General features: G+C 43.5%; 1 protein-coding gene across 1 annotated transcript in view; it reads right to left on the bottom strand.

Moving 5' to 3' along the window:
* The window catches only part of LOC126091923 (cholinesterase 1-like), a 379,556-nt gene that overhangs the window by 89,298 nt on the left and 264,771 nt on the right, over positions 1–25,487 (bottom strand). The window contains exons 3-4 of the mRNA XM_049907243.1: positions 22,978–23,166; positions 6,048–6,192 (exon numbers count right to left, since the gene is read on the bottom strand). Of these exons, the coding sequence (XP_049763200.1) occupies positions 6,048–6,192; positions 22,978–23,166 (334 nt within the window). The remainder of the gene's footprint in view (positions 1–6,047; positions 6,193–22,977; positions 23,167–25,487) is intronic.

The following is a 25,487-nucleotide window of genomic DNA, read 5'->3' as shown; positions in this document are numbered from 1 at the left end:
TATTATTATTATTATTATTACTAACAAGGTACTGGAATAGAACAACAATGTCGATAGCTAAAACTGTACCAAAATTTATGTTTCTAAAGCATTTTGATATGTCGGGTCATATTGACCCGAACAGTATATATGTCAAGTAAAAGTGAACAGAACAGCAGGGTTAAAGAAGCTTGTAAATTTTCAGCATGTAGCCATATTTGCGTATGAATGTGTGATGTGAATGTACAATGACTCGTTCTACAACATTACGATAAATCGTACTAATGATCTATGGAATATGAAACGAAATAACTCATTAATTCTGTGCAAAATTCTACCAGACTGTTTCCCTTTTCATTGATATCCCTAGTGCACATCCTATTACTTTGCGTTCCCTTCATTTACCCTACATTTGAACGTCAACGCTCACCACAGTTAAATTTTCACTCTCTTAACTACGTGAATAATTCGTTTTATCTCTCGTATGTTCTTCCAGTCTCTTCATCTTCTGACGAGAAAGTAGGCATATGAATGTATACTACCGCGGTGGCAGTTGGTTTTGTATCTACCTCAGCTACGGTAATTCTTCTATTAAATTTTATTTTTCGAATATTAGTTTCTTATCACCAAGTACTCTATTTTAGGCGCCCTCACATGTTCAATAACATTGATGTGTTATCAATATTAGGAGTTGCCTTAACAATATTCTCAGTATTGTCAATACGTACTGAGCATGTGAAGTTGAGATAGATGGTTTGACAGTATTCACCATTCAGATGCTGATAGAGCTTCATCAAACATCCACATAGCGTTTGCGTGCACGATATTCAGTTTGTTTTTGTGCGCATCATTCCTCAGAATCCCTTTTTTAATTAGTATTTTGACGGAACAGTGCTATATAGGGGTAATCGCTATATTTACCCCTTTAGGGTGGCCAGTGGAGGATTCACTATGGCACTACTTTCTATGTTAATCTGAAAACGTAGTAGACCTATTAGCTTGTTGAATTACAGGGCGGTGTGGAAAAGGCTTGCACTTCGAGAAGTGCGTCGTATATATAGAATAACTGGCAAGACATCTGCGAAGTACATGTGAGCCTCACTACATTATCATAAAAGTTAAAAAATATTTTACGTTCATTAACTGCATACATCATTGCAGGACATATATAATTACTTCACAGGTCTCAATAACAATGCTGCTAATTCTGCTTGTTGATATTGCAGCACTAAGCTTCAACTAATCGACTGACCTGCTCGTCACCAGGCCGTGACTGCAATGTCCTCTCCAATTAACTTATTTTTATTCTCTGTTTTATGTTGTATCAACATTAATAATTTGTCATAAGACGCAGGAATCATCTGAGAGTAGTTTATGAAATCTTTTGGGTCCGTGGTTATGATTTCATTCACTAAATTAACATACGACAAGTCCGCTCCTTTTCTCAGCCATTGTTGGGCCCATTTCATCTTTGTCGTTGTTTTCTGTTGTTTACTAGCTATAGCTAATATAATAGTGGCATATGTTTTCTTTTGCGTGTTGGACATTTTAAACCTGTAAAATCGTGTTGTAAAATGACAATATTATTGATACAAATGAAACGTATTCGCAATTTCGAATGGGCAACCATCAGCTGTATAATGAAACGACGACAGTAAAAATCAGCGCCGGACCGGGACTGACACCGGATTTCCCGCTTGTAGTAGCCTTACCATTGGGCTGTCCGAGCATGACTCATGGCCAGACTCAAACTCCCACACGTCCTCAGCCATACGTCTACAATCTATTATCGTGCATATATTATGTACAGTATATTCCCGTACAGAGAAGACTTTTACTTGAATGTCGCTTGCCCAGTGTCGGCGGGTAAATACGGCGTCCGAAGGAACATCATTTTGTAATTCTGAACACCGCAGACACTGCAATATCGCGTTTATCCGCCGACACTGTTAATATACATTATGGATGTACGAGAACTGGTTGTGAACGGATGGTTGAAGACACATGGAAGATTGTGCTGTCCGTAAGTCGTGCTCGGATAGCCAAATGTAAGGCGAACACTCGCGATACGCGGGAAATCCGGGTTCGAGTCCATTTACAGCACAAATGTCACTCCATTATACTGCTGATGGCTGTCCATATTCGCAGCTACGAATACATTTCATGTGACTTCGTAGGCTTTCCTGGCGTAATAAGTGTTGAAAATCTCTTCAGTTTTCCTAAAATCAATTCGATTCAAAATTTGGGGGATCCAACTGCTAGCCATCTTCACGAGAACGCTCCTTCTGCTGATGAGTCCCGCTGAGAACTGACGTCAGGCTTTTTTTTTACTTTATTGTCATTTCAGCTCCCTACCAGGGGCAGGTTGGCAGCAGCATAGGCGCTGTTCTTCAGCCTAGAGGTTTTAAAATCAGTCAGGATGACATTTAAACCAATAAAAAGGAGAAATGTTTGAACATAAACAGGAGGGAACATAACGGGAGAAATTTTTTAAACAAAAACCGCACACTGTCAGAATTAAAAGACAGAGCCAGACACAAGTCCAAGTGTGGCAGGAACATGAAAAATCTCGTGATTAAAACAGCCATGTGACGGGCGGCGCAGCGCAGAAAAACCACTGACGTCAAAACTATACACAAGTCAAGCGCGCGATTAAAAACCACACTACTTGATGACACTTTAGAACTTCACAGAACACAACACTGATGCAGCACACATGACGATGAATAAAATCTGGGAGGATACGAGAGTGATGGTAATAGGAAGGGGGGGAAGGGACGTTGCTAGAAAGGGGGAATAGAAGAGAAATGTGGGATGGGGTGGGGGGCGCACCGAAGGGGCCGGGGAGGGAAAGGACGTGTGAGGAAAACAGCGGAGGAGGGAGTGCAGAGACTCAGAGGGGGGAGGTGGATAAACCGCTCAGGGGGAAGGAGGGGATGGGAATGGTTGGTCCTGGGGAGGGGGGAAACGAGGCTGGGGTACAGTTGGGAGGAGGGGTAGACAAAATGGTTCAAATGGCTCTGAGCACTATGGGACTCAACATCTGTCGTCATCAGTCCCCTAGAACTTAGAACTACTTAAACCTAACTAACCTAAGGACATCACACACATCCATGCCCGAGGCAGGATTCGAACCTGCGACCGTAGCGGTCACGCGGTTCCAGACTGACGCGCCTAGAACCGCACGGCCACAACGGCCGGCTAGACATCACAGCAAAGTTCATCATCTGGGAGGGAGAGGTGCTGAAATTGACCTAACAAAAGATACAGAGGTTTTGGAGGTGGAGAGAGGCAGGGATACAGTGATAGAGGTGCGGCAATGGACAGGGTGTGGAGAGGATGGGAGACACCAGGGCAGGCAGTGTAAAGGATTCAGATACGTTGGAAGAAAAGGAGCAGATGGGGAAGGGGATGAGTTCGTACAGGATCCGTGTGGAGAATGGAAGGCGGATATGGAAGGCAAGGCGGAGTGCATGGCGTTCAAGGATTTGGATGGCTTATAAAAGTGGGGGGGAGGGGGGGGGGTAATGAGCAGAGATCCAGGCAAAGCTGGCAAAACAAAGGATAGGACGGATTAGGGATTTGTTGGTGTGGCGGATGGTGGAAGGATGCAGTCGCCAAATCTGGTCGAACAGGAGTTTTAGGAGGGGGAGGCGGGGTGCAGGCTTTCTGCTGGATGTCACATCTGGAGTCCAGGTGAGGTGACGGTTGAGGGTGAGGCCAAGCTTCAGGCAGCAAATCGACCTCGTATATAGGCCCCCATACCGTACACAGCTCATGTGGCGCCCATCACGGTTGCTACCCTCCAAGACTGGGCAGGTGGCGCCGCCCTTAGTAGAATACCGGCGGCATAGATATATCTCACTCAAAGACAATTTTCGAACACTCGGAAAGGCCAAACCGAAGAACGTTCTACTTTGATGCGGGATAGTACAGGATTGTCTCTATTAATTAAATTATCCGCCAACCAAATTTCAATTGCCTCTTTATAGACACTGTTCCAAAAACCGTAAGTATTGGCAACTATCACAGTTTCGTCAAATTTCATTCTGTGTCCCTCATTTAGGCAATGTTCTGCTACAGCCGATTTTTCCGACTGTTGTAGCCTCGTGTGACGCTGATGTTCCACACACCTGTCATGAACTGTGCGAATGGAACGACCGATGTAAGCCTTCTCACATTGACACAGAATTTTGTATATACCGGGTTTCCTAAGCCCCATATCATCTTTCACAAAGCCGGATAGTGCCCTAATCTTGGAAGGTGGACTGAACACACTCTTAATGTAAAAATTCCTTAAAATTCTTCCAAACTTAAACAATATGCCGCCAGAATAAGGAATAAAGGCCACCGATCTGTGTTCGTCTTACTGCACCTTTGGTGATGGTCCAAACTCTACAGCGCAACGAATCTGCTTCTCAGAGTATCCAATTTCCTTAAAAACAGCCATCAAATGCGCAGGTTCTTGGGTTAAACTGTTCGCGTCGTAAATGGCATATGCTAAGGACGCCACTGCGTTGGTGTTGTGGATGACAACTCTTCGAGTGCAGATACCGATATGTGTGCGTCGACTTTCGGTGAACACTATGTCCCAAAGTACCATCTGGTTTTTTGTGAATCATAACGTCCAAAAATGGAAGCATCCCATCGCTTTCAACCTCCATGGTAAATTTAATGCTGGGATGAAGACATCTGAAGTGGTCCAAAAATCTATTAAGAGCATCACGTCCATGTGGCCAGACGAAAAAAGTATCATCCACATATCTTCAAAAGCACATTGGTTGGAAAGCCGAACTCCTCAGTGCCATATCCTCGAAGTCTTCCATAAATAAATTGGTGACTACGGGTCATAAAAGACTACCCATAGCCACTCCGTCATTCTGTTTAAAAACGTTGCCGTCAAATAAAAAATCCGTGGATGTCAGTACATGACGAAAAAACTACACCAATTTAGAATTATATTAATACCTTCATCTGCTAACGGGCGTTGATATATATCAACTGGGGCAGGTCAAAATGTGTGCTTCGACCGGGACTCTAACCCGGGATCTCTTGCTATCCATCTGAGCAACCGAGGGCACAGACGACAGTGCGACTACAGGGACTATCTCGCTCACGCCTCCCGTGAGACCCACATTCTCACCTTGTAAGCCAACACACTACATTCGTAGTGTCCCACCCCAACACACTCATTACTCGTGGAAGACATTCTTACTAAGTCCCGTAAGAGTTCGGGGAATATGTGTGCATTCGCACAGAAGAAGAAGGTCATGGCCGGTATTGCCTGAACTATATAGTTGGTAAGAATGTCTTCCACGAGTAATGAGTGTGTTGGGATGTGACACTAAGAATGTAGTGTGTGGTCATACAAGGTGAGAATCTGGGTCTCGCGGGAGGAGTGCGCGAGATAGTCCCTGCAGTCGCACTGTCCTCTGTGCCCTCAGTGGCTCAGATGAATAGAGCGTCTGCCATGCAAGCAGGAGATCCTGGGTTCGAGTCCCGGTCGAGGCAAACATTTTTACCTGTCCCTGTTGATATATATCAACGCCCGTCAGCAGCTGAAGGTATTCATATAATTCTAAAATCGTTCTAGACGACTGTAGGTCATCAATGGTGTCTGTTCTTTTGGACATGTCCGAAAGAACAGACACCATATCCATATAAGTATAAACTTCACCAACTCTTTATCCAGTTTTCCATGTTTTCATAACGGCTGTAGCTGGATGATGATGATGATGATGTTTGGATTGTGGGGCGCGCAACTGCACGGTTGTCAGCGCCCGTACAAATTCCCAACCTTTTCTCAGTCCAATCTTTCATTTGCATGAATGATGATGAAATGATGAGGACAACACAAACACCCAGTCATCTCAAGACAGGTATAAATCCCTGTCCCCGCCAGGAATCGAACCCGCTGTAGTTGGAATAATTCGGAATATCGCTGGCACTGCGATACAGTAAAGTTGTTGATGGTGTGAAAGCCGCTTAACTGCATGGAAGGTTTGATAAGCAGGTATTGTTTGTAAGTAGTGAGCGTGTGCGTGCCCCTGTAGGAGCTCGTGACTGACCTGGCACGAAGAGGCGGTACTGGACGGTGACGAGCAGCAGGTCGTGCTCCAGCATGAAGCCGGGCCGCGCCAGCAGCGGCGACCCCGCGATGTAGGAGCCGCCGTGGATGTGCACCAGCACCGCCATCCGCGCCCCGGGGTCCAGCTGCAACACGGCGAGCGGCGCGGGTAGCCAGCAGTCTAGGCGCAGTGCAAAGCGCGGCGAGCGCGCTGGGCCGCAGGGGGCAGGCACTGCGACAGCTGACGGGTAGCGCGCTTGACGTCACGAAGCCACAGCGAGTCTTACACGAAATCCCCACGAATTTTTTCACATCCAGTAGGCTACCGCCGAGTTTTTTGTAACGTCTCGGATGTTCCCCGCCCTCCATCACGAGTAGAAGTTACAACGTAAGTTTCAATAAAATATTAAGTACTAATTCTATGACTAAATTCAACTTCAGATTACGTGAGAGGGTATCATCTGGAGTGCTCCAGGGAAGTGTGGTAGGTCGGCTGTTGTTTTCTATCTACATAAATGATCTTTTGGATAGGGTGGATAGCAATGTGCGACTGTTTGCTGATGATGCTGTGGTGTACGGGAAGGTGTCGTCGTTGAGTGACTGTAGGAGGATACAAGATGACTTGGAAAGGATTTGTGATTGTTGTAAAGAATGACAGCTAACTCTAAATATAGATAAATGTAAATTAATGCAGATGAATAGGAAAAAGAATCCTGTAATGTTTGAATACTCCATTAGTAGTGTAGCGCTTGACACAGTAACGTCGATTAAATATTTGGACGTAACATTGCAGAGGGATATGAGGTGGGACAAGCATGCAATGGCAGTTGTGGGGAAGGCGGATAGTCGTCTCCGGTTCATTGGTAGAATTTTGGGAAGATGTGGTTCATCTGTAAAGGAGACCGCTTATAATGCACTAATACGACCTATTCTTGAGTACTGCTCGAGCGTTTGGGATCCCTATCAGGTCGGATTGAGGGAGGCCATAGAAGCAATTCAGAGGCGGGCTGCTAGATTTGTTACTGGTAGGTTTGATCATCACCCGAGTGTTACGGAAATGCTTCAGGAACTCCGTTGGAAGTCTCTAGAGGAAAGGAGGCGTTCTTTTCGTGAATCGCTACTGGGTAAATTTAGAGAACCAGCATTTGAGGCTAACTGCAGTACAATTTTACTGCCGCCAACTTTCATTTCGCGGGAAGACCACAAAGATAAGAGAGATTAGGGCTCGTACAGAGGCATATAGGCAGCCATTTTTCCCTCGTTCTGTTTGGGAGTGGAACAGGGAGAGAAGATGCTAGTTGTGGTACGAGGTACCCTCCGCCACGCACCGTATTGTGGATTGCGGAGTATGTATGTAGATGTAGATGTAGATACGTAAATCACAGATGTAGAACAAATGTGCACTCTGCTTCCCTTCTTATGTTTTGATGATTCCATAATGCAATACAGCTTCACTTTTTTGGGGTAACCCATCAGGCCAGCTAAAGTTTTCCGAATCTATAAACGTTTAATACGAATAATTTATGGTGTGAAATCAAGAACATTTTGCAGAGGTCTGTTTAGGAACTGGGGATACTAACTACTGCTTCCCAATACATGTATTCCTTAAAGGTTCGCTCTAAATATAAAAAAAATCTTAAGTTAATGCGGATTAGTAGGAAAAAACCATTCTGTAACATTCCAATACAGCATTAGTAGGCTGCTCCTTGAAACAATCACATCTATCAAATATCTAGGCGTAACGTTGTAAAGCAGTATGAAATGGCACGAGCTCATCAGGTTGTCAGTAGGGAAGGCAGGGACGGCTCCTGCATAGGTTTGCAGGTTTGCTTCACCCCCAAGGAATAATTTTGTTCAACTTTGTTTGCCTTCTGAGCCTTCTATACTAGTGGAGAAGTAGCGCGCCGTTTATCTCTTTTGAAATGCCCGGGCTCCAAACGCCGAACGCAGTGGAGTTGGACGGAATGTGCCGACGGCGACAGCGGGTTGCACTGTAGCTGCAAACGCGGACTTGGGTGTCTCAGAGGGGGTGCGGGGTGCGGGGGCAACGCTAGGCATCATTGTACTCGTACGCGGGCCTTGTGTGTATAAACACCTCACCCGGGCCACCCTGCCAGCCGCAGGAAGAGGACCCGAACTCTTCCGAAGGGAAACGGAACCATCGGATCTTCGAACAAAGCGGGATTCTCGCGCCACCTTACCAGTTCAGGTGTAGCTGCGAGTGAACTAACTATTTCCTGTGCGTTGTGTTAGTTATTTTAGCGTGTGCTACAGTGAATTTTGAGGCTCAAGTGACAAGTGAATACGTGAAATAATGAATCAGGTAATTTTATAGCTCTCTGAGCCCTTCAGTTCACAGAAGTTTGAAGAAAATTTTGAAATCAAGAGGCTAGGTAGGCCGACTCCTGCTTTAACAATTTCGCAGACCGTTAAACAAAAAGTCGCCGATTCAATAGGAAATTTAACTCTGAACTGTACAACAAGCATGAATGGCTGTGTGGTTGTGACTTGAAAAATGCCTTATTTTGTTTTCCTTGTTTATTATTTGGAGTTGATCTTTCACGGTCTAAACAAGGAGTCTGTGACATTCAACACCTCCATGACAAAATTAGAAAACACGAACTTTCTTCAGTCCATATAAATAACGTTTTCAATATATCATTTCTAGGCAATGTAAATATAGCTATCAAATTAGAGAGTGGGTACAGAAGGTCCATGGTATTACACAACCAAAAAGTTACCGATAATAGGTACATATTGAATCTAATTATTAACTGTATTCGTTTCTGTGGTGAGTTGGAACTTGCCCTTAGAGGACATGATGAGACTAAATCATCTTCCAGTCCTGATGTTTTTCGTTCCTTCATTAATTTTAGTGCAGAATTAGACACGGTATTAAAATCGCATTTAGAGAAAGCTACAGTTTTCAAAGGAACCTCAAAAACCATCCAGAATGAACTCCTCCGGGGCATGCTTCAAGTCTGCCAAGAGGAAATTAGAAAGGAAATTAAGGGTGCCGAGTTGAAAGATTTTGGGACTTCATAGCACCAGAAAAGCATGATGCGCAGTCTTTGGCAACGTCCATCATCGAACAGATAAATAATCGTTTGGGGAATTGTCCACATAAGCTAATAGCGCAAACATATGATGGTGCAGCAGTCATAAGTGGTTCGTCACGTGGGGTGCAGGCTCTTGTTAAGGAAAAGTTTCCCAACGCTTCATACATTCATTGCTATGCCCACCAGTTGAATCTCATTATGCTTAAAGCCGCTTCCATTAATAAAAATGTGCAAATATTCTTCACTAAACTTCAGGGACTTTGCAGCTTCTTTTCAGCATCTCCTCAAAGACCAGCAGTTCTCGACGAAATAGTACGAAAACGACTGCCACGTTCAGTGCCTACTCGTTGGAATTTTCAGTCAAGGGGCGTCAATACCGTTTTAGAATATAGGGAAGATATTATCACGTGCGTGAATAATATGAACCAGGGGAAAAACTGTGTAATGAGAACACGATTCTGTAAACCTGTGGCTTAGTAATAATTTTGGAGAATGAAAAGTTCATTTTTGGCTTTCATTTTTTCATAAAATCGTGATCCATGTGGATATTTTGTATAACCAGCTACAATGAAGGCATATTGACCCAACTTACGCACACAATCAGCTGACAGCTTTTGAGCGTGAAATTGCGAACATTAGGGAAGGAATGAGTGAAAATTCAACAGGTTTACACGAGTGTCATAAAAGAGGGAGAATTGAAGATGGCGCAGCGATGTGTAATTTACTGTGGGAGGCAAAAGAAGTATGTGAGGTAAGTTACGAGGCAAAATAAAGATTCAAGTTCACTGGACACCTAGTTGCAGCCTCTCTCTTTCTATCAGAGAAATTCGTTGCTTACTCTTCTAGTTTTCCAGAAACTTATTTCAGAGCCGCTATTGAATGCTACTCTTTTTTGGAAGCAAAGAAACTTCGAACAGAACTCTCTGTTATTTATGGCAGAGAGGAGTTCAAAAGCATGTGTGGAGCTTTGAGCTTTCTGGATTACAAAACACACAATAATCTTTGTGATACACTGAGCGAATCTGTGAAGCTCCTGAAAGCGATAATTACAATTCCAATGACCATACCAGAAGCAGAACGTTGTTTTCCTTCGCGGAAACGCATCAAAACCTTCTTGCGGAAAACTATGGACCAAGAAAGACTATCAGCACTAGCGACGCTCCCTATTGAACGAGATCTCGTTTTAGGAATTGCAGACTTCAATCAAAGAGTGATGGAAAGATTTGCAAATATGAAGGAAAGAAGAATAGAGTTCCTGTACAAGTGATCACCATCACATCCAAATTCAGAGATATAATCGAACGGCGTTAACATCAGTCCTGCTGAAAAAGGTTAGTAAGACATGCCTACCACGTTTTGAGTACATAGAGCTGCAGTTGATTTTAATTCTTTTTATTGTGCAAAAGTAATACTTTTTTCTGTGTACATCTTTTGGTTTTATTATGAGTAGATGCAGGAGTGACACGAGCGAGTGGTCTGTTTATATCAGGCATTACAAAAACATTGAACAGTGTACTGATTTTCTCTCTTTTGTTATGTTTTCCTTCGTGAGTAAAGTGCACCACCATCTTCTTTGGTCACGAGCTGCCACTGAGGGAAGGTGACTGGATGACTTCATTTTATTGGGATAATATTTGGTGAGTTATAGCACATCCATAAAGGAGACAACGTTTAGAACGCTAGTGCCACCTCTTCTTGAGTACTGTTCGAGTGTATGGGAGCCCATCAGGTCGGATTAAAGAAAGACATCGACGTAATTCACAAAAGTGGTGCTCCGTTTTTACCGGTAGAGTCAATTAGCACGCAGGTTTTACGAAGATGTTTCGTGAATTTCCCCTGGAGCGAAAACGAAGTTCTTTTCCCGTCGGACTATTGAGGAAATTTAGAGAACCGGCATTTGAAGACGTCTGCTGAACGATTCTACTGCTGCCAAAGTACTTTTCGCATAAGGGCCACGAAGATAAGATAAATTAGGGCTCGTACAGAGGATTGTGCACACTAGTTTTTCTCTCGCTCAATTTGCGAGCTGAACAGGAAAGGAAATGGCTGGTAGTCGTACGTGGCACCCTCGGCCATGCATTGTGTGATGTATATATAGAAGATTCAAATTCACTTAAGTTGTTCTAAAGGTGTCAATTAATCGTAATTTTGGAGAGACCCGTTGGGCAACGAGCTGTTTTGGTAGTCAACAATAAAATTTCTCCTACATGCCTTGCAGGACTAGCATTCTGAGAAGAAAGGCTATAGCGGAGACATGGTTTCTTCTTCCAGGAGAACTTCTGCGAACTATGTAAGGTGGGAGATGAGGTACTTACGGAAGTAAAGTCGTGAGGGTGGGTCGTAAGTCGTGATTGGATAGCTCAGTCGACAAAGTACTTGCCCACGAAATTTAATAATCCCAAGTTCGATTCCCGATCCGGTACACACTTTTATTCTGCCAGGAGGTTTTAACAGAAAAAGCTGCGTAGAGTGTATAACACTTTTCGAGATATTACGTGTTACGTTTGAAGCTATTTCCCGCAGTGGGAAATTTCACCCGTTTCTTAGAACACATTTTTGTCGAAGAGTCACTACAAATATATGTGAACTTATTTTTGTAGGAGATAGACAGTTCCGAGCCGTTTACGTGGTCGCCGATAGGGGAGTACTCTGGCGTATACCTGCAGGCAAATCTATCTCAAACCTCAGATGCCAGCTGATTTAAGTCAGACTGTACGCTCAGGACGAATAAAATATTTATTTCAAAATGATTCATTCGAATTCGCAAGGCTAGATCTTCTACATCAATGAAGACAGACACTTGGGGTGATTTTTAGCTTACGCATGGAAGCTAAAAGTATACTTTGGCATCAGTTATAGGTTGCCATTTCATATTGTTGGTGCATGAGTCTGCCAGGTGCAGCTAGTTCGGTCACTGGTTCATTACCCAGTGTCAAGGCGAGATGGTGCTCACACAGCAACAATTGGTTTGCGTTGTCCTTTTCAACAGGTACAATTCACTTATAATTGTACAGCGTGATTTGCGTCGAGAGTACGCAACAGATAGTATGACAGCAGAGCATAGTGGGGTGATGGCAACTTGTCCGAAAGAGAAGAGCTGCCGGAACTAATAACGAGGCAGCAGAATCTGCTTACAATTTGGGCGCAAGACTAGAATACTTTTGTTACGAATATTAAACAATATAGTCAATAACCATAGACTAGGACAAGGGAATAAATCTCCTTATAAATTTCCTGTATTAATTGTGTTTTAATAACCTTAAAAGCAAAAGTATATATATATATATATATATATATATATATATATATATATATATATATATATATATATATATAAACTTTTGTTGCTGACGTGTTGCTGAGCAGGATTTGATACGCTAAGAAGTACATTATTGAGCATATCTGGGCTGCCTTGCAACGTGCTGTTCAGAAGGGATCTCCACCTCCTTGTACTCTTACGGTTTTATGGACAGCCCTGCAGGATTCGTGGTGTCAGTTCACCTAATTCCCTGAAAAGACCTTTGCGAGACTTTTTCTTTAATTTTATACCCAAATACTTCGCACTACACACTTTTGGATACATAAAACTAAAACCTGACTTGGGAAGATATCCCAAAATGTGGTACCGTATGACGTTACGGAATGAAAGACAGCAAAGTGTGCCAGGTTATTCCGTCTACGTCACCAGTGTCTGACAACAGTCGCATTTAGGAGATCAGGAGCGCGGCCGTGTGCTCTTTTGAACGCAATGTGCTATCAAATTTTAATTTCATTTCATAAATTTAAGACTGTCAACCAGCGCTTTCTCGGATTTTAAGCACGCCGAGCCGAGAGGACGCGCAGCAGAGCAGGAGCAGCACTTGCCTGATAAACGGTAAATGTCCGCCCCGATATAGCCGGCACGGTAACTCAAAAAAAAAAAAAAATGGCTCTGAGCACTATGGGACTTAACATCTATGGTCATCAGTCCCCTAGAACTTAGAACTACTTAAACCTAACTAACCTAAGGACATCACACAACACCCAGTCATCACGAGGCAGAGAAAATCCCTGACCCCGCCGGGAATCGAATCCGGGAACCCGGGCATGGGAAGCGAGAACGCTACTCACGGTAACTCAGCGTGTTCGGTCAGAGGGTTAGCTTCCCTCTGTAATAAAAAAAAAACTGAGTTAATGGATCAACGACGAACTGAAACGTGTCTCTTGCGACGTCCGCCCCGAGCAGATACAACGAACGAAAAGGAACACACTGAGATTAAAAAAAAATAGCTGAGTGGTCAGCGTGACGGATTGCCATCCTACGGGCCAGGGTTCGATTCCCGGCTGGGTCGGGGATTTTCTCCGTTCAGGGACTGGCTGTTGTGCTGTCTTCATCATCATTGTATTAGTATCCAGCGCGCAGGTCGCTCAATGTGGCGTCGAATGTAATTAAGACCTGCACCTAGGCGGCCGAACCTGCTCCGCAAGCGGCCTCCCGGCCAATGACGCTAAACGCTCATTTCTATAAACTGTAAATTAATTTAGTCTTTGTTTCTTTGACGTGCTTCTGCAAAGTAGTGAACTATAAGTGTGTATTTTATTGTGTAGAGTAGTGGTTAGAAAACAAATACAGCTTTTTCTTTTTCGTAAGTTTTGTGAATATCCGTGTAGGGCGGCTTCATAGCGTGATTTTTCCCTCCACCAGAAACTCCGCCACGCCACTAAGTTTTAATTCTGTGCTAGTAGACAGCACACAGTTCAAATCAGTGCATTCTAGTTTGAATATTTATATCGTGCCGTAACTTTTCGGTAAAAGGGATTTCTAATAACAGGTATCTGTAAATACACCAACTTCAGTAGAGAAATTTATTTTTGTTTAATAGCTTGCGGTCTCAAGAGTATAGTGAGAAATCTGCACAGCAACTTTTAGTCTTACTTTATTCTCGTTTGGTATATTTTCAAACTTAGCAGCGCCATTGGAGACATTATATCTATTTTATCCATAGTATGATATGGCTAGGGACTGTGCTTGTTGTGAGCGGACACAAGGAGATCTGGTTGCTGGAAGCTGCGTTGCCTACCGTCGACAAGGTTGTAGCTAATGCTCAAAGTTGCTGTGACGTCGGGGCGCCAGTGACGAGGCCTGCGACACCTTTGGTGCCACTGGAATCCCCTGCTGGCCCGGACGTCACTGCGGCTTCGGATACGCAACATCTGACCGGTCCGTCTTCACTCCACAGTGGGTGGCAGACAGTGGTGGGTTCGCGTGTCAGTGGGCGGAAGGCGAAAGAGGCAGCAGGCCGTGCGGATGGCTCCCTACGTCCTACCAACAGGTACGAGGTGCTACCCATTGTTGATGACAACTCTGAGCCAGGACGGGATGCCTCTCCTGTTGGGTCAGCGAGCTTCCTGCCCAGTCCGGACAATTACAGAGGATGGGTATGCTAGTCATTGGGAGCTCCAATATTAGGCAGGTGATGGAGCCTCTCAGGGAGATAGCAGGCAAGGCGAGAAAGAATTACATTGTGCATTCGGTATGTTTGCCGGGACGTCTCATCCGTGATGTGGAGGAGGCCCTGCCGGTGGCTATCGAGCGCACTGGGTGCAACCGGCTGCATGTAGTGGAACATGTCGGTACGAAAGACGCTTGCTACTTGGGTTCTGAGGCCATCCTCGGCTCCTTTCGGCGGCTGGTTGATTTGGTGAAGACAACTAGCAACGCACGCGGGGTGCAGGCGTAGCATCGTACTCAGGGTTGATCGCAGCCCTCTGGTCTGTAGCAGAGTGGAAGGTCTAAACCAGAGGCTCAGACGACTCTGCGACAGTATCGGATGCGAATTTATCGACCTCCGCTATCGGGTAAAGAATTGAAGGGTTCCCCTTAATAGGTCAGGCGTGCACTACAAGCAGAAAGCGGCTACTAGGGTAGCGGAGTACGTGTGGCGTGCACATGGGGCTTTTTTAGGTTAGAGAACTTGGGCTCAAAGACGATTTGCCTGTTAAATCAACAATAGCGACCTCAGAGAATCTTGGTTCTCGCAGATCAGAGATAGAAAAGATTAATATGATTTTAGTAAACTGTAGGAGGTCCCAGGAAAGGTCCCAGAATTATTATCGCATACTGAATGTGATAACGCACAGATAGTGAAATTGGAACAGAAAGCTGGTTGAAACCAGACGTCAATGACAACGAAATCCTAAGTTGCAAATTTCAGAATATCTCGGCAGGCAGCATCAAATATTCGGTGATGAGGACGAAGATGTGGAGAATAAAAGGAAAAAATTCAAAGGCATCGCTCAGTATTGCCTAGACAAATATGTTCTAATAAGCTTTTAAGGGATGGGAAAGATCCACCATGATTTAATAGCCGTGTTAGAAAAGCGCTACGTAAACAAAGAGCGATTCTTCGCACGATTCAAAAGAAGTAAAAACCTAGCTGATAAATAAAAGCTGAACGAAGCGAAAATGAACGTAAGGAGAGCAATGAGAGAAAAGTTCAATGATTTTGAAAGTAAGACGTTGTCAACCGATCTGCGTAAAAACCCTAAGAGATTTTGTTCGTATGTAAAATCAGTAAGTGGATCATTATCATGTATTCATTCTCTCAGCAACCACACCGGGACATAAACGGAAGATAACAGAGAGAAGGTCGAAATATTGAATTCGGTCTTCAGAAGTTGTTTCATTGCGGAAGATCGTAACACTGTCCCTCCTTTCGATCGTCGTACGAAAGTCGAAATGGCAGATATTGAGATAATCGATCACAGAATTGAAAAACAGCTATAGTCTCTTAGTAGTGGAAAGGCGATACCTATAAGATTCTATGAAGATTATGCGACGGAACTTGCTCCCCTTCTAGCAATAATTTATCGTAGATCGCTTGAGCAACGAAAGGTACCTGACGACTGGAAAAACCCGCAGGTCATTCTCGTTTTTAAGAAAGCCCTTAAGACAGATCAACACAATTATAGACCTATATCGTTGACGCCAATCTGTTGTAGAATTATGGAACATGTTTTATGCTCGAGAATTATGACTTTTTGGAAAATTACCATCTCCTCTATAAATATCAACATGGATTCCGGAAACAGAGATCCTGCGAAACTCAGATCGCTCTGTTCCTCCATGACATCCACAGCGTAGCGGACAACGGCGTTCAGGTTGATGCCGTGTTCCTTGATTTCGGTAAGGCATTTGACACCGTCCCGCATTGCCGTTTAATGAAAAAACCCGCACAGCCATTTAATGAAAAAAGTACGAGCTTACGGAGTATCGGAGCAGACTTGCGATTGGATTCAATACTTTCTTGCAGATAGAACTCAACACGTCGCTCTTAATGTAACTAAATCGACAGAGGTAAAGGCAATATCCGGAGTTCCACAGGGAAGTGTGATAGGACTGTTGATGTTTACAATATACGAGTATGTAAATTATGTATCAGAAAGCGTCGGATGCTCTTTAAGGCTATTCGTAGATGATGCAGTTGTCTATACCAAAGTAGCAACGCCAGAAGATAGTAAGAATTTGCGAACGACCTGCAGAGAATTGATGAATGGTGCAGGCTCTGGCAGTTGTCCCTGAACGTAAATAAATGTAACATTTTGCGCATACATAGTAAAAGAAATCCATTACTGTACAGCTACACTATTGATGACAAACAGCTGGAGACAGCGTCTGCCGTAAAATATCTAGGCGTAACTATCCAGAGCGACCTTAAGTGGAATGACCACGTAAAACAGATAGTGGGAAAAGCAGACACCAGACTCAGATTCATAGGAAGAATCTTTAGGAAATGTAACTCATCCACGAAATAAGTGGCTTATAAGGCGCTTGTTCTCCCGATTCTTCAGTATTGTTCATCTATCTGGGATCCCTATCCGATAGGGCTGATAGATGAGATAGAGAAGATCCAAAGAAAAGCGGCGGGCTTCGTCACGGGATCGTTTAGCTGGAGAGAGAGCGTTACGGAGATGCTAAACAAACTCGACTGGCAGACGTTACAAAGGAGGCGTTGTGCAACATGGAGAGATTTACTATTTCAATTTAGGGACAGCACTTATGAAGAGGAGTCGGGCAACATATTACCGTCTCCCCACATTTATCTCGCGTACTGACCGCGAGGAAAAAATTCGAGAAATTAGAGCCAAGGCGGAGGCTTACCGACTATCACTCTTCCCACGCAATTTTCGCGAGTGGAACAGGGTTGGAGACATCAGATAGTGGTACCGAAAGTACCCTCCGACACACAACATTAGATGGTTTGCGGAGTATGATGTAGATGTGACAGCTCTTCCTAAAACTACATTTAATTAATTGCACTGTTTGAATCCTCGGCAACCTAAACAAAATTAGCATCTGGTAAATAACACATTGGTGATGGTACTACATGAAACTTGCAAATACCACATGTATATTGACGACCTCATGTAAAACTATTTTTAACTTGAAGATAGCTATCGCGAATTTCATTGTAACCTGTGTGCACTACCAGAATGGGCAGAGAATATAAGGGTAAAGCTCAATCCGTCCAAAAGCCAATCCGTTCTGGTCGAACATTCTAGGCTCATTAGCCCGAATGGGCTGAGCACTTAGCTGCAGTGTGCCAGAAACCGCCAGTTCCCTCCATGCCCTACCAAAAGATAAAAAGTTCGTCCCTTTTGACCTTTTCTTTTACTGTGCCGATAGAATCTAACGTTTCTGTGAATATTTGAGTACTGTTTGTTTTCCTGATTACTTCTCAGTCCGTATTGTTCATGTTCGCTGTGCGGGGTGGCCGAGCAGTTCTAGGCGGTACAGTCTGGAACCGCACGACCGCTACGGTCGCAGGTTCGAATCCTGTCTCGGGCATGGATGTGTGTGATGTCCTTAGGTCAGTTAGGTTTAAGTAGTTTTCAGTTCTAGGGGACTGATGACCTCAGAAGTTAAGTCCCATAGTGCTCAGAGCCATGTGAACCATTCTGTAGAGCATTATGGCTTAATTACTGTATTGTAATGTCTTACTCTGGCGTGCTTGGAGATATATTTCTCTTTGTGGATATTCTCGATAGGTCGGATTGCAGTTTCCATCTTTTGGCACCCAATTTCGTTTGCTTTTGTTTCGATTTCATTTTCCAGAATGGTTTCGCCGAGCGTTTTTTTTTTTTTTTTTTTTAATACACAAGTCACGTACTCTGTCTTTTCGAGAAATGTCTGGAGACCAACTTTTTCTGCAGTTTCTTTAAAGTGTTCAGTCCGATTTTGTATTGATGAAATGTCGCGAGTTAATATTGCTTCATAGTCTGCCACTGCTAGGCAATCTATAGATAACTTGCCTCTGCCTAAAGTGGTTGATTGGCCAATTTTGAGGATTGATTTCTGTTTGCCGCCGTTTCTCAAGAACATAGTTGAAATGTAATTGGAGACACCCTATCTCCTTCTCTTATTCCCGTTTTTATTACTGTTTATTATATTAGAGAAGATAAACTTCTTTGCCAAGATAGCTGAACCTTTATTCTCGATAACCGGTTTCGGTAATCAATGTCACCGTCTTCAGATCTCGACAGCCAGAGTATTGCATCTTTCTTACAATAGCAGTAAGAATACTCTTTCTCGTGAATTGGCAGCGACATAACAAACTAGACCACTGATGCATCGGCATGTCAAAATTAAAACAATTATATACACAGTTTTTCATCACATACGTCTGTCTTATGCCGTAAGAGTTTCGTACCTGCGAATTCATGAGAAAGACTACTCTTACTGCTGATGAAAGGCTCTCGGGTTTCCAGCACCGTGGCAGTATTATAAAACCGCGACGTTTCGACGAGTGACATACTCATCATCTTCTAGCGAAGTGTCGAGATTTTGCCAGACGCCGTGCTACTTATATTGAGGTGTGCCCCCCGCCACCCGGTTTCAGGAGGCTGTGTACGTATCGGCCGGCGGGCACGGTGGGCGGGAAGCGAGGGGGGTGAAGTCGAGGTGGTGGGGGTAGCGGGCGCTCCGTTCGCATCTCTGTCAGAGCATTCCGGCCCTGTTTCGCGAAAGGATGGTGGTGAGTGCGCTTCGAACGAATTGCCGCTTTCGCTGGATTCCATGACGCACTCAGTTGGTAACCTTCGTCTCTGTTTACAAGATTCTTGTGAATCCAAATTTCGATGGACTATTTTATGACGCTGTCCCAATAGCTGGCTGCTTGACAGAGCACCTTGGTGTTATCGAAGTCAAATGTTTGGTCTTCCTTGATGCTGTTATTTGCTATCGCCGATTTCTCCATATGTTGCAGTCGCATATGCATATGTTCCGCGCAGCATTTAGAAATACACTGAAGCGCCAAAGAAACTGATATAGGCATGCGTTTTGAAATACAGAGATATGTAAACAGGCGCTACTTCAGACGTCGAGTACATGCGTCGTTGTGTTGCGGCACTTCTGCGTGCTCGCAGGGATCCTACACGACTTTAAGCAGGTGTACCAGTTTCTCTGGCTCTTAGGTGCACATCACTGCATTTTTCCAATGTACTGTTGACTGCATTCGCAGGAGATGCTGTAAATAGTTCCTCGTACGTTGAGTTTAAATGGGTCCATCGCAGAGCCAATCCACTTTTTCGTCTTCGACGATGGTCGAAAGACGGTTCTTATGTTCGATTTTTCCAGAAGCCGTCTTCCGACCACCATCGCAATTTTATAATACTGCCACCCGGCTGCAAACCCGAGAGCTTTCTATCAGCAGCACATACTGCGAAAGTCTATATTCACAAGCCTCTTACTGCTATTTCAAGCAATATGGAACATCCTGTATGTCGAGCTCTGAAAATGGTGACATTGATTACCGAAACCGGTTTTGTAGAATAAAAGTTATTATTAGCGATCCTGGCAAACGAGTTTATCTTCTCTAATCTGTCATCACAGATCGTCCCTCGCGGCTCAAAATGAGTAAACTAAAAAAACTGTTTGTTATATTACAGTTATTGTCAGTTCTTAAGTAACTATGATGTAAAGCATACAGTACATGTAAAACCCCGCTCTGATGAAAGAGAGTGCCTGAAGGCCGTAATCTGATCGAGTTGAATAAGAAAACAAAAATAAATTCATTTAATAAGTTTCTCTTCGGATGAGGACGGATAGCGTAAGCCAGGAATCTTTCCTGTTTAGATTTGGAAGAGTCTTGTATTGATTAGATTAGATTAGATTTACTTTCATTCCAATTGTTCCGTAGTGAGGAGGTCCTCCAGGATAAAGAACAAGTCAGAAAAAGGACAACATATGACAAATATTTACAACTCAAACAAATAAGTTAATGTACCATTCCACAGGTCCCAAGTGGCATGGTCGTCATTTTTCAATGAATGCTATATGAAAGAATTGTTTTACAAATACTAATGCACTGAATTTAAAATAAAAAAGTTTTTTATTTATTTATAAGGTAATAAACGTGTAATACAACCACTAAATACTTATTTACAATGAACACATACTGCACTGAACAGGTGCAGAAGTTAGATTGTACTTACACACGCACATAGACACGCACACACACGCACTTGTTTACAATGAACACATTACTGCACTGAAATTGTGCAGAAGTTATCAGTTGGTTCTACTGAGAAATTCATCAATGGAGTAGAAGGAGTTGGCCTTCTCTTAAACTGAATTTCATTGGTTGTTAAGCTTTTTATGGCTGCTGGCAAGTTATTGAAAGTGTGTGTTCCTGAATAATGCACACCTTTTTGTACAAGACTAAGTGACTTTAAATCCTTGTGAAGATTATTCTTATTTCTAGTATTGATTCCATGAATTGAGCTGTTGGTTTGAAAAAGTGATACGTTTTTAATGACAAATTTCATTAAGGAATAAATATATTGGGAAGCAGTAGTTAGTATCCCTAGTTCCCTAAACAGGCTTCTGCAGGATGTTCTTGAGTTCACACCACATATAACTCTTACTGCACGTTTTTGTGCCCGAAAAACTTTAGCTTGGCTTGATGAATTGCCCCAAAAAAATAATCACATATGACATTATGGAATGAAAGTAAGCATAGTATGCCAGATTTTTCATTTTTATATCCCATATGTCTGACACAATTCGTATTGCAAATAGAGATTTGTTAAGACGCTTTAGCAGTTCTGCGGCTCTGTGAAGTATCAGCCTTCGTGCAAATAGCAGTAGGTGCGCGATCGTGTGATATAGCGTGCTACCTGGAACTTCGTTCAAGCGGACCATTTCTTCCAAGCCCCTACCACGCCGTAGCGGAGAAGCGAGGCCACTGTCACCCAACTGAAGCAGCTGATCGCCGCCATTTGCAGGGATGAATCCTTAGTACTGGGGTTGTGATTTGAAGTACATGAGACGCAACAAGAGCAAATTGAAGCACAAATTAAACGCATGTTTGTTTAAAAAAGCACTGAGTATTCGAGTCCATTTTAGAAGTATACTTAAATGAATGAAGTTTCCTTATTTCCGAAACACGTCTGCACAGAGACGCGAAATTTAAGAATGTAAGGATCTTTCCTGACAAGGTGGAGCGAGTTTACATCGAGTTATTTGCATTTGATAATTAAATGAAACTTTTAAAGTAGCAGACAGTACGATTATTATTTAATTCACGTAATTTTCCTGTCAGGTCCTGTTTGCTTTTTGCCGATTACTGTGTACATTTTCCACGCTTACTTTTGTTTAGCACAGCATTATCTACACTCGAATTTTGGTATGATTAATTGTAATAGCCCATATCACTTTAAATTCCGTTGGAATTTCATTCGCACATTAGTTTTTAACACTGGTAACACCTCTGAAAGTGGTTGAGTTTGCATCATTTGATCAAATATTTGACCACTTACGAAGTATAATCACCACCTGACAACACATGTTAAGTATATAAACGCAATTATACCACTGATTCATACTTAATATATATTTGATTGCCTTGGTAATCTGGAAAACGAATGTTCAAAATTATACACACTGACAGTATTTCCACACTATTTAACCTAGGCCTATATTGCACGATTTCCAGGACACTATACTTTTTCAAATGAGTTGGAAATCTAAATACTGTCGGTATAGCATCGTCCTTCAGTTGACATCTATTTACATAATTTTCCATGTAACAATTCTCTTCAAAATGAAGAGGGCACAGCAAATAATTTGCTGAATGAGATTTTCACTCTGCAGCGGCGTGTACGCTGATATGAAACTTCCTGGCAGATTAAAACTGTGTGCCCGACCGAGACTCGAACTCGGGACGTTTGCCTTTCGCGGGCAAGTGCTCTACCATCTGAGCTATCGAAGCACGACTCACGCCCGGTCCTCACAGCTTTACTTCTGCCAGTATCTCGTCTCCTACCTTGAAAACTTTACAGAAGCTATCCTGCTCCTGGTAGAGCACTTGCCCGCGAAAGGCAAAGGTCCGGAGTTCGTGCCTCGGTCGGGCACACAGTTTTAATCTTCCAGGAAGTTTCAAATAATTTGCTGTCGGTTGGAAGTTCTCTCTCCGAGTAGCAACTATCCATTTCCGATTTAGAAAATCATTTGTAAGGGGAAACCTAAACAAAAACAAACACTCATGATGTTTTATTTCTCCATGAAAATACTATATACAAGTAACAGAAAGTAACAAACAGCCAGAAATGACTGACCTGTGAAATATAACATTGTCTCCGTCTTCGTCTTTGCTTCCATTATACTGTTACAATTAAAGGCAGCACACGAACGAACCATGTTTACGCACTGTTTCCCTGCAAATGGCGACTTCTATCACGTTCGATGTGGGGACGCGACAGTAGCGCCAATGCGCGGTCAAGTTTTTATTTAGATAGTAAGTCTGTGATTTCTTCGGGCTGTACGTTTTTGTTTTCGACTAGTTTGCTACAAAGCCTGCAGGCGAGTCTGTTCGCACACAGCGGCGCACTCACCGTGGGCGTGAAGACGTTGAGGAAGAGGCAGTCCTCTTGGTCCTCGTCCTCTGCGGGCTGCCGCAGGTTGGCGAGAACTTCCGGGTCGGGGTCGGTGAACCAGTCGTTGGACCAGCTGAAGGCCGGCGGGCAGGGCGGCGCGAACTGCGTCGCGTTGTACTCGCCCAGGGGACCCACCGGCTGCGAGTGCTGCGGGCACACACACAACGTAGACAGACAAGTGTCCGGGGGGCTCGCCTTTGAGTAATCAGCACGCACTGGATGTCAAGAAGTTTGCAAAGCTCTGCCATCAGTGCTCAAAAACGACGCCGCTACTACCAACTGAAAGGGTCGGCGGAAGAAACTGCTAACCCACGAGAGCACAGTTTAGAGTAATTTCTTGTTATATTGTTGACAGATGTGAAAATTACCGAACTATCAATTTAATAAGTCACAGCTGCAAAATACTAACACGAATCATTTACAGACGAATGGAAAAACTGGTAGAAGCCGACCTCAGGGAAGATGAGTTTGGAATCCGTAGAAATATTGGAACACGTGAGGCAATACTGACCCTACGACTTATCTCAGAATCTAGATTAAGGACAGGCAAAAATTCGTTTCTAGCATTTGTACACTTAGAGAAAGCTTTTGACAATGTTGACTGGAATACTCTCTTTCAAATTCTAAAGGTCGTAAGGGTAAAATACAGGGAGCGAAAGGCTATTTACAATTTGTACAGAACCAGATGGCAGTTATAAGAGTGGAGGAACATCAAAGGGAAGCAGTGGTTGGGAAGGGAGTGAGACAGGATTATAGCCTCTCCCCGATGTTATTCAATCTGTATATTGAGCAAGCAGTAAAGGAAACAAAAGAAATATTCGGAGTAGGTATTAAAACCCATGGAGAAGAAATAAAAACTTAGAGGATCGCCGATGACATTGTAATTCTGTCAGAGACAGCAAAGGACTTGGAAGAGCAGTTGAACGGAATGGACAGTGTCTTGAAAGGAGGATATAAGATGAACATCAACAAAAGCAAAACAAGGATAATGGAATCTAGTCGAATTAAGTCGGGCGATGCTGAGGGAATTAGATTACGAAATGAGACACTTAAAGTAGTAAATGAGTTTTGCTATTTGGGGAGCAAAATAACTGATGATGGTCGAAGTAGAGAAGATATAAAATGTAGACTGGCAATGGGAAGGAAAGCGTTTCTGAAGAAGAGAAATTTGTTAACATCGAGTGTAGATTTAAGTGTGAGGAAGTCGTTTCTGAAAGTATTCGTATGGAGTGTAGCCATGTATGGAAGTGAAACATGGACGATAAATAGTTTGGACAGGAAGAGAATAGAAGCTTTCGAAATGTGGTGCTACAGAAGAATGCTTCGCTTAGATTGGTAGATCACATAACTAATGAGGAGGTATTGAATAGAATTGGGGAGGAGTTTGTGGCACAAGTTGACGAGAAGAAGGGACCGGTTGGTAGGACATGTTCTGAGGTATTAAGGGATCACAAATTTAGCATTGGAGGGCAGCGTGGAGGGTAAAAATCGTAGAGGAAGACCAAGAGATGAATACACTAAGCAGATTCAGAGGGATGTAGGTTGCATTAGGTACTGGGAGAGGAAGAAACTTGCACAGGATAGGGTAGCACGGAGAGCTGCATCAAAAGAGTCTGAGGACTGAAGACCACAACAACAACAACGAGGCCTGTTCAAAAAATTCCGGAACATTCGTAATTTCGCGCCAATGGTGTGCTGGAACGAAATGCGGTTGACAGCCCTGAACACGCCTGTGTTTAATGTGTGACTGCCGGAAGACCCACTGTCGTACATCTATTACACTACTGGCCATTAAAACTGCAGCACCAAGAAGAAATGCAGATGATAAACGGGTATTTATTGGACAAATATATTATTCTTGAACTGACATGTGATTACATTTTCACGCACTTTGGGTGCATAGATCCTGAGAAATCAGTACCCAGAACAACCACCTCTGGCCGTAATAACGGCCTTGATACGCCTGGGAATTTTGAGTCAAACAGAGCTTGGATAGCGTGTACAGGTACAGCTGCCCATGCAGCATCAACACGAAACCACAGTTCATCAGGAGTAGTGACTGGCATATTGTGACGAGCCAGTTGCTCGGCCACCATTGACCAGGCGTTTTCAATTGGTGAGAGATCTGGAGATTGTGCTGGCCAGGGCAGCAGTCGAACATTTTCTGTATCCAGAAAGGCCCGACGAGGACCTGCAATATGCGGTCGTGCATTATCCTGCTGAAATTTAGGGTTTCGCAGGGATCGAATGAAGGGTAAAGCCACGGGTCGTGACACATCTGAAATGTAACGTCCACTGTTCAGAGTGCCGTCAATGCGAACAAGAGGTGACCGAGACATGTGACCAATGGCACCGCATACCATCACGCCGGGTGAACGCCAGTACGGCTATGACGAATATACGCTTCCAATGTGCGTCCACCGCGATGGTGCCAAATACTGATGCGACCATCATGATGCTGTAAACAG

Source organism: Schistocerca cancellata, chromosome 7 (genome assembly GCF_023864275.1).
Source record: "Schistocerca cancellata isolate TAMUIC-IGC-003103 chromosome 7, iqSchCanc2.1, whole genome shotgun sequence".
NCBI lineage: Eukaryota > Metazoa > Arthropoda > Insecta > Orthoptera > Acrididae > Schistocerca > Schistocerca cancellata.
The sequence above is the reverse complement of the archived record's forward strand: the minus strand, read 5'-3'. Positions and strand labels throughout refer to the sequence as shown.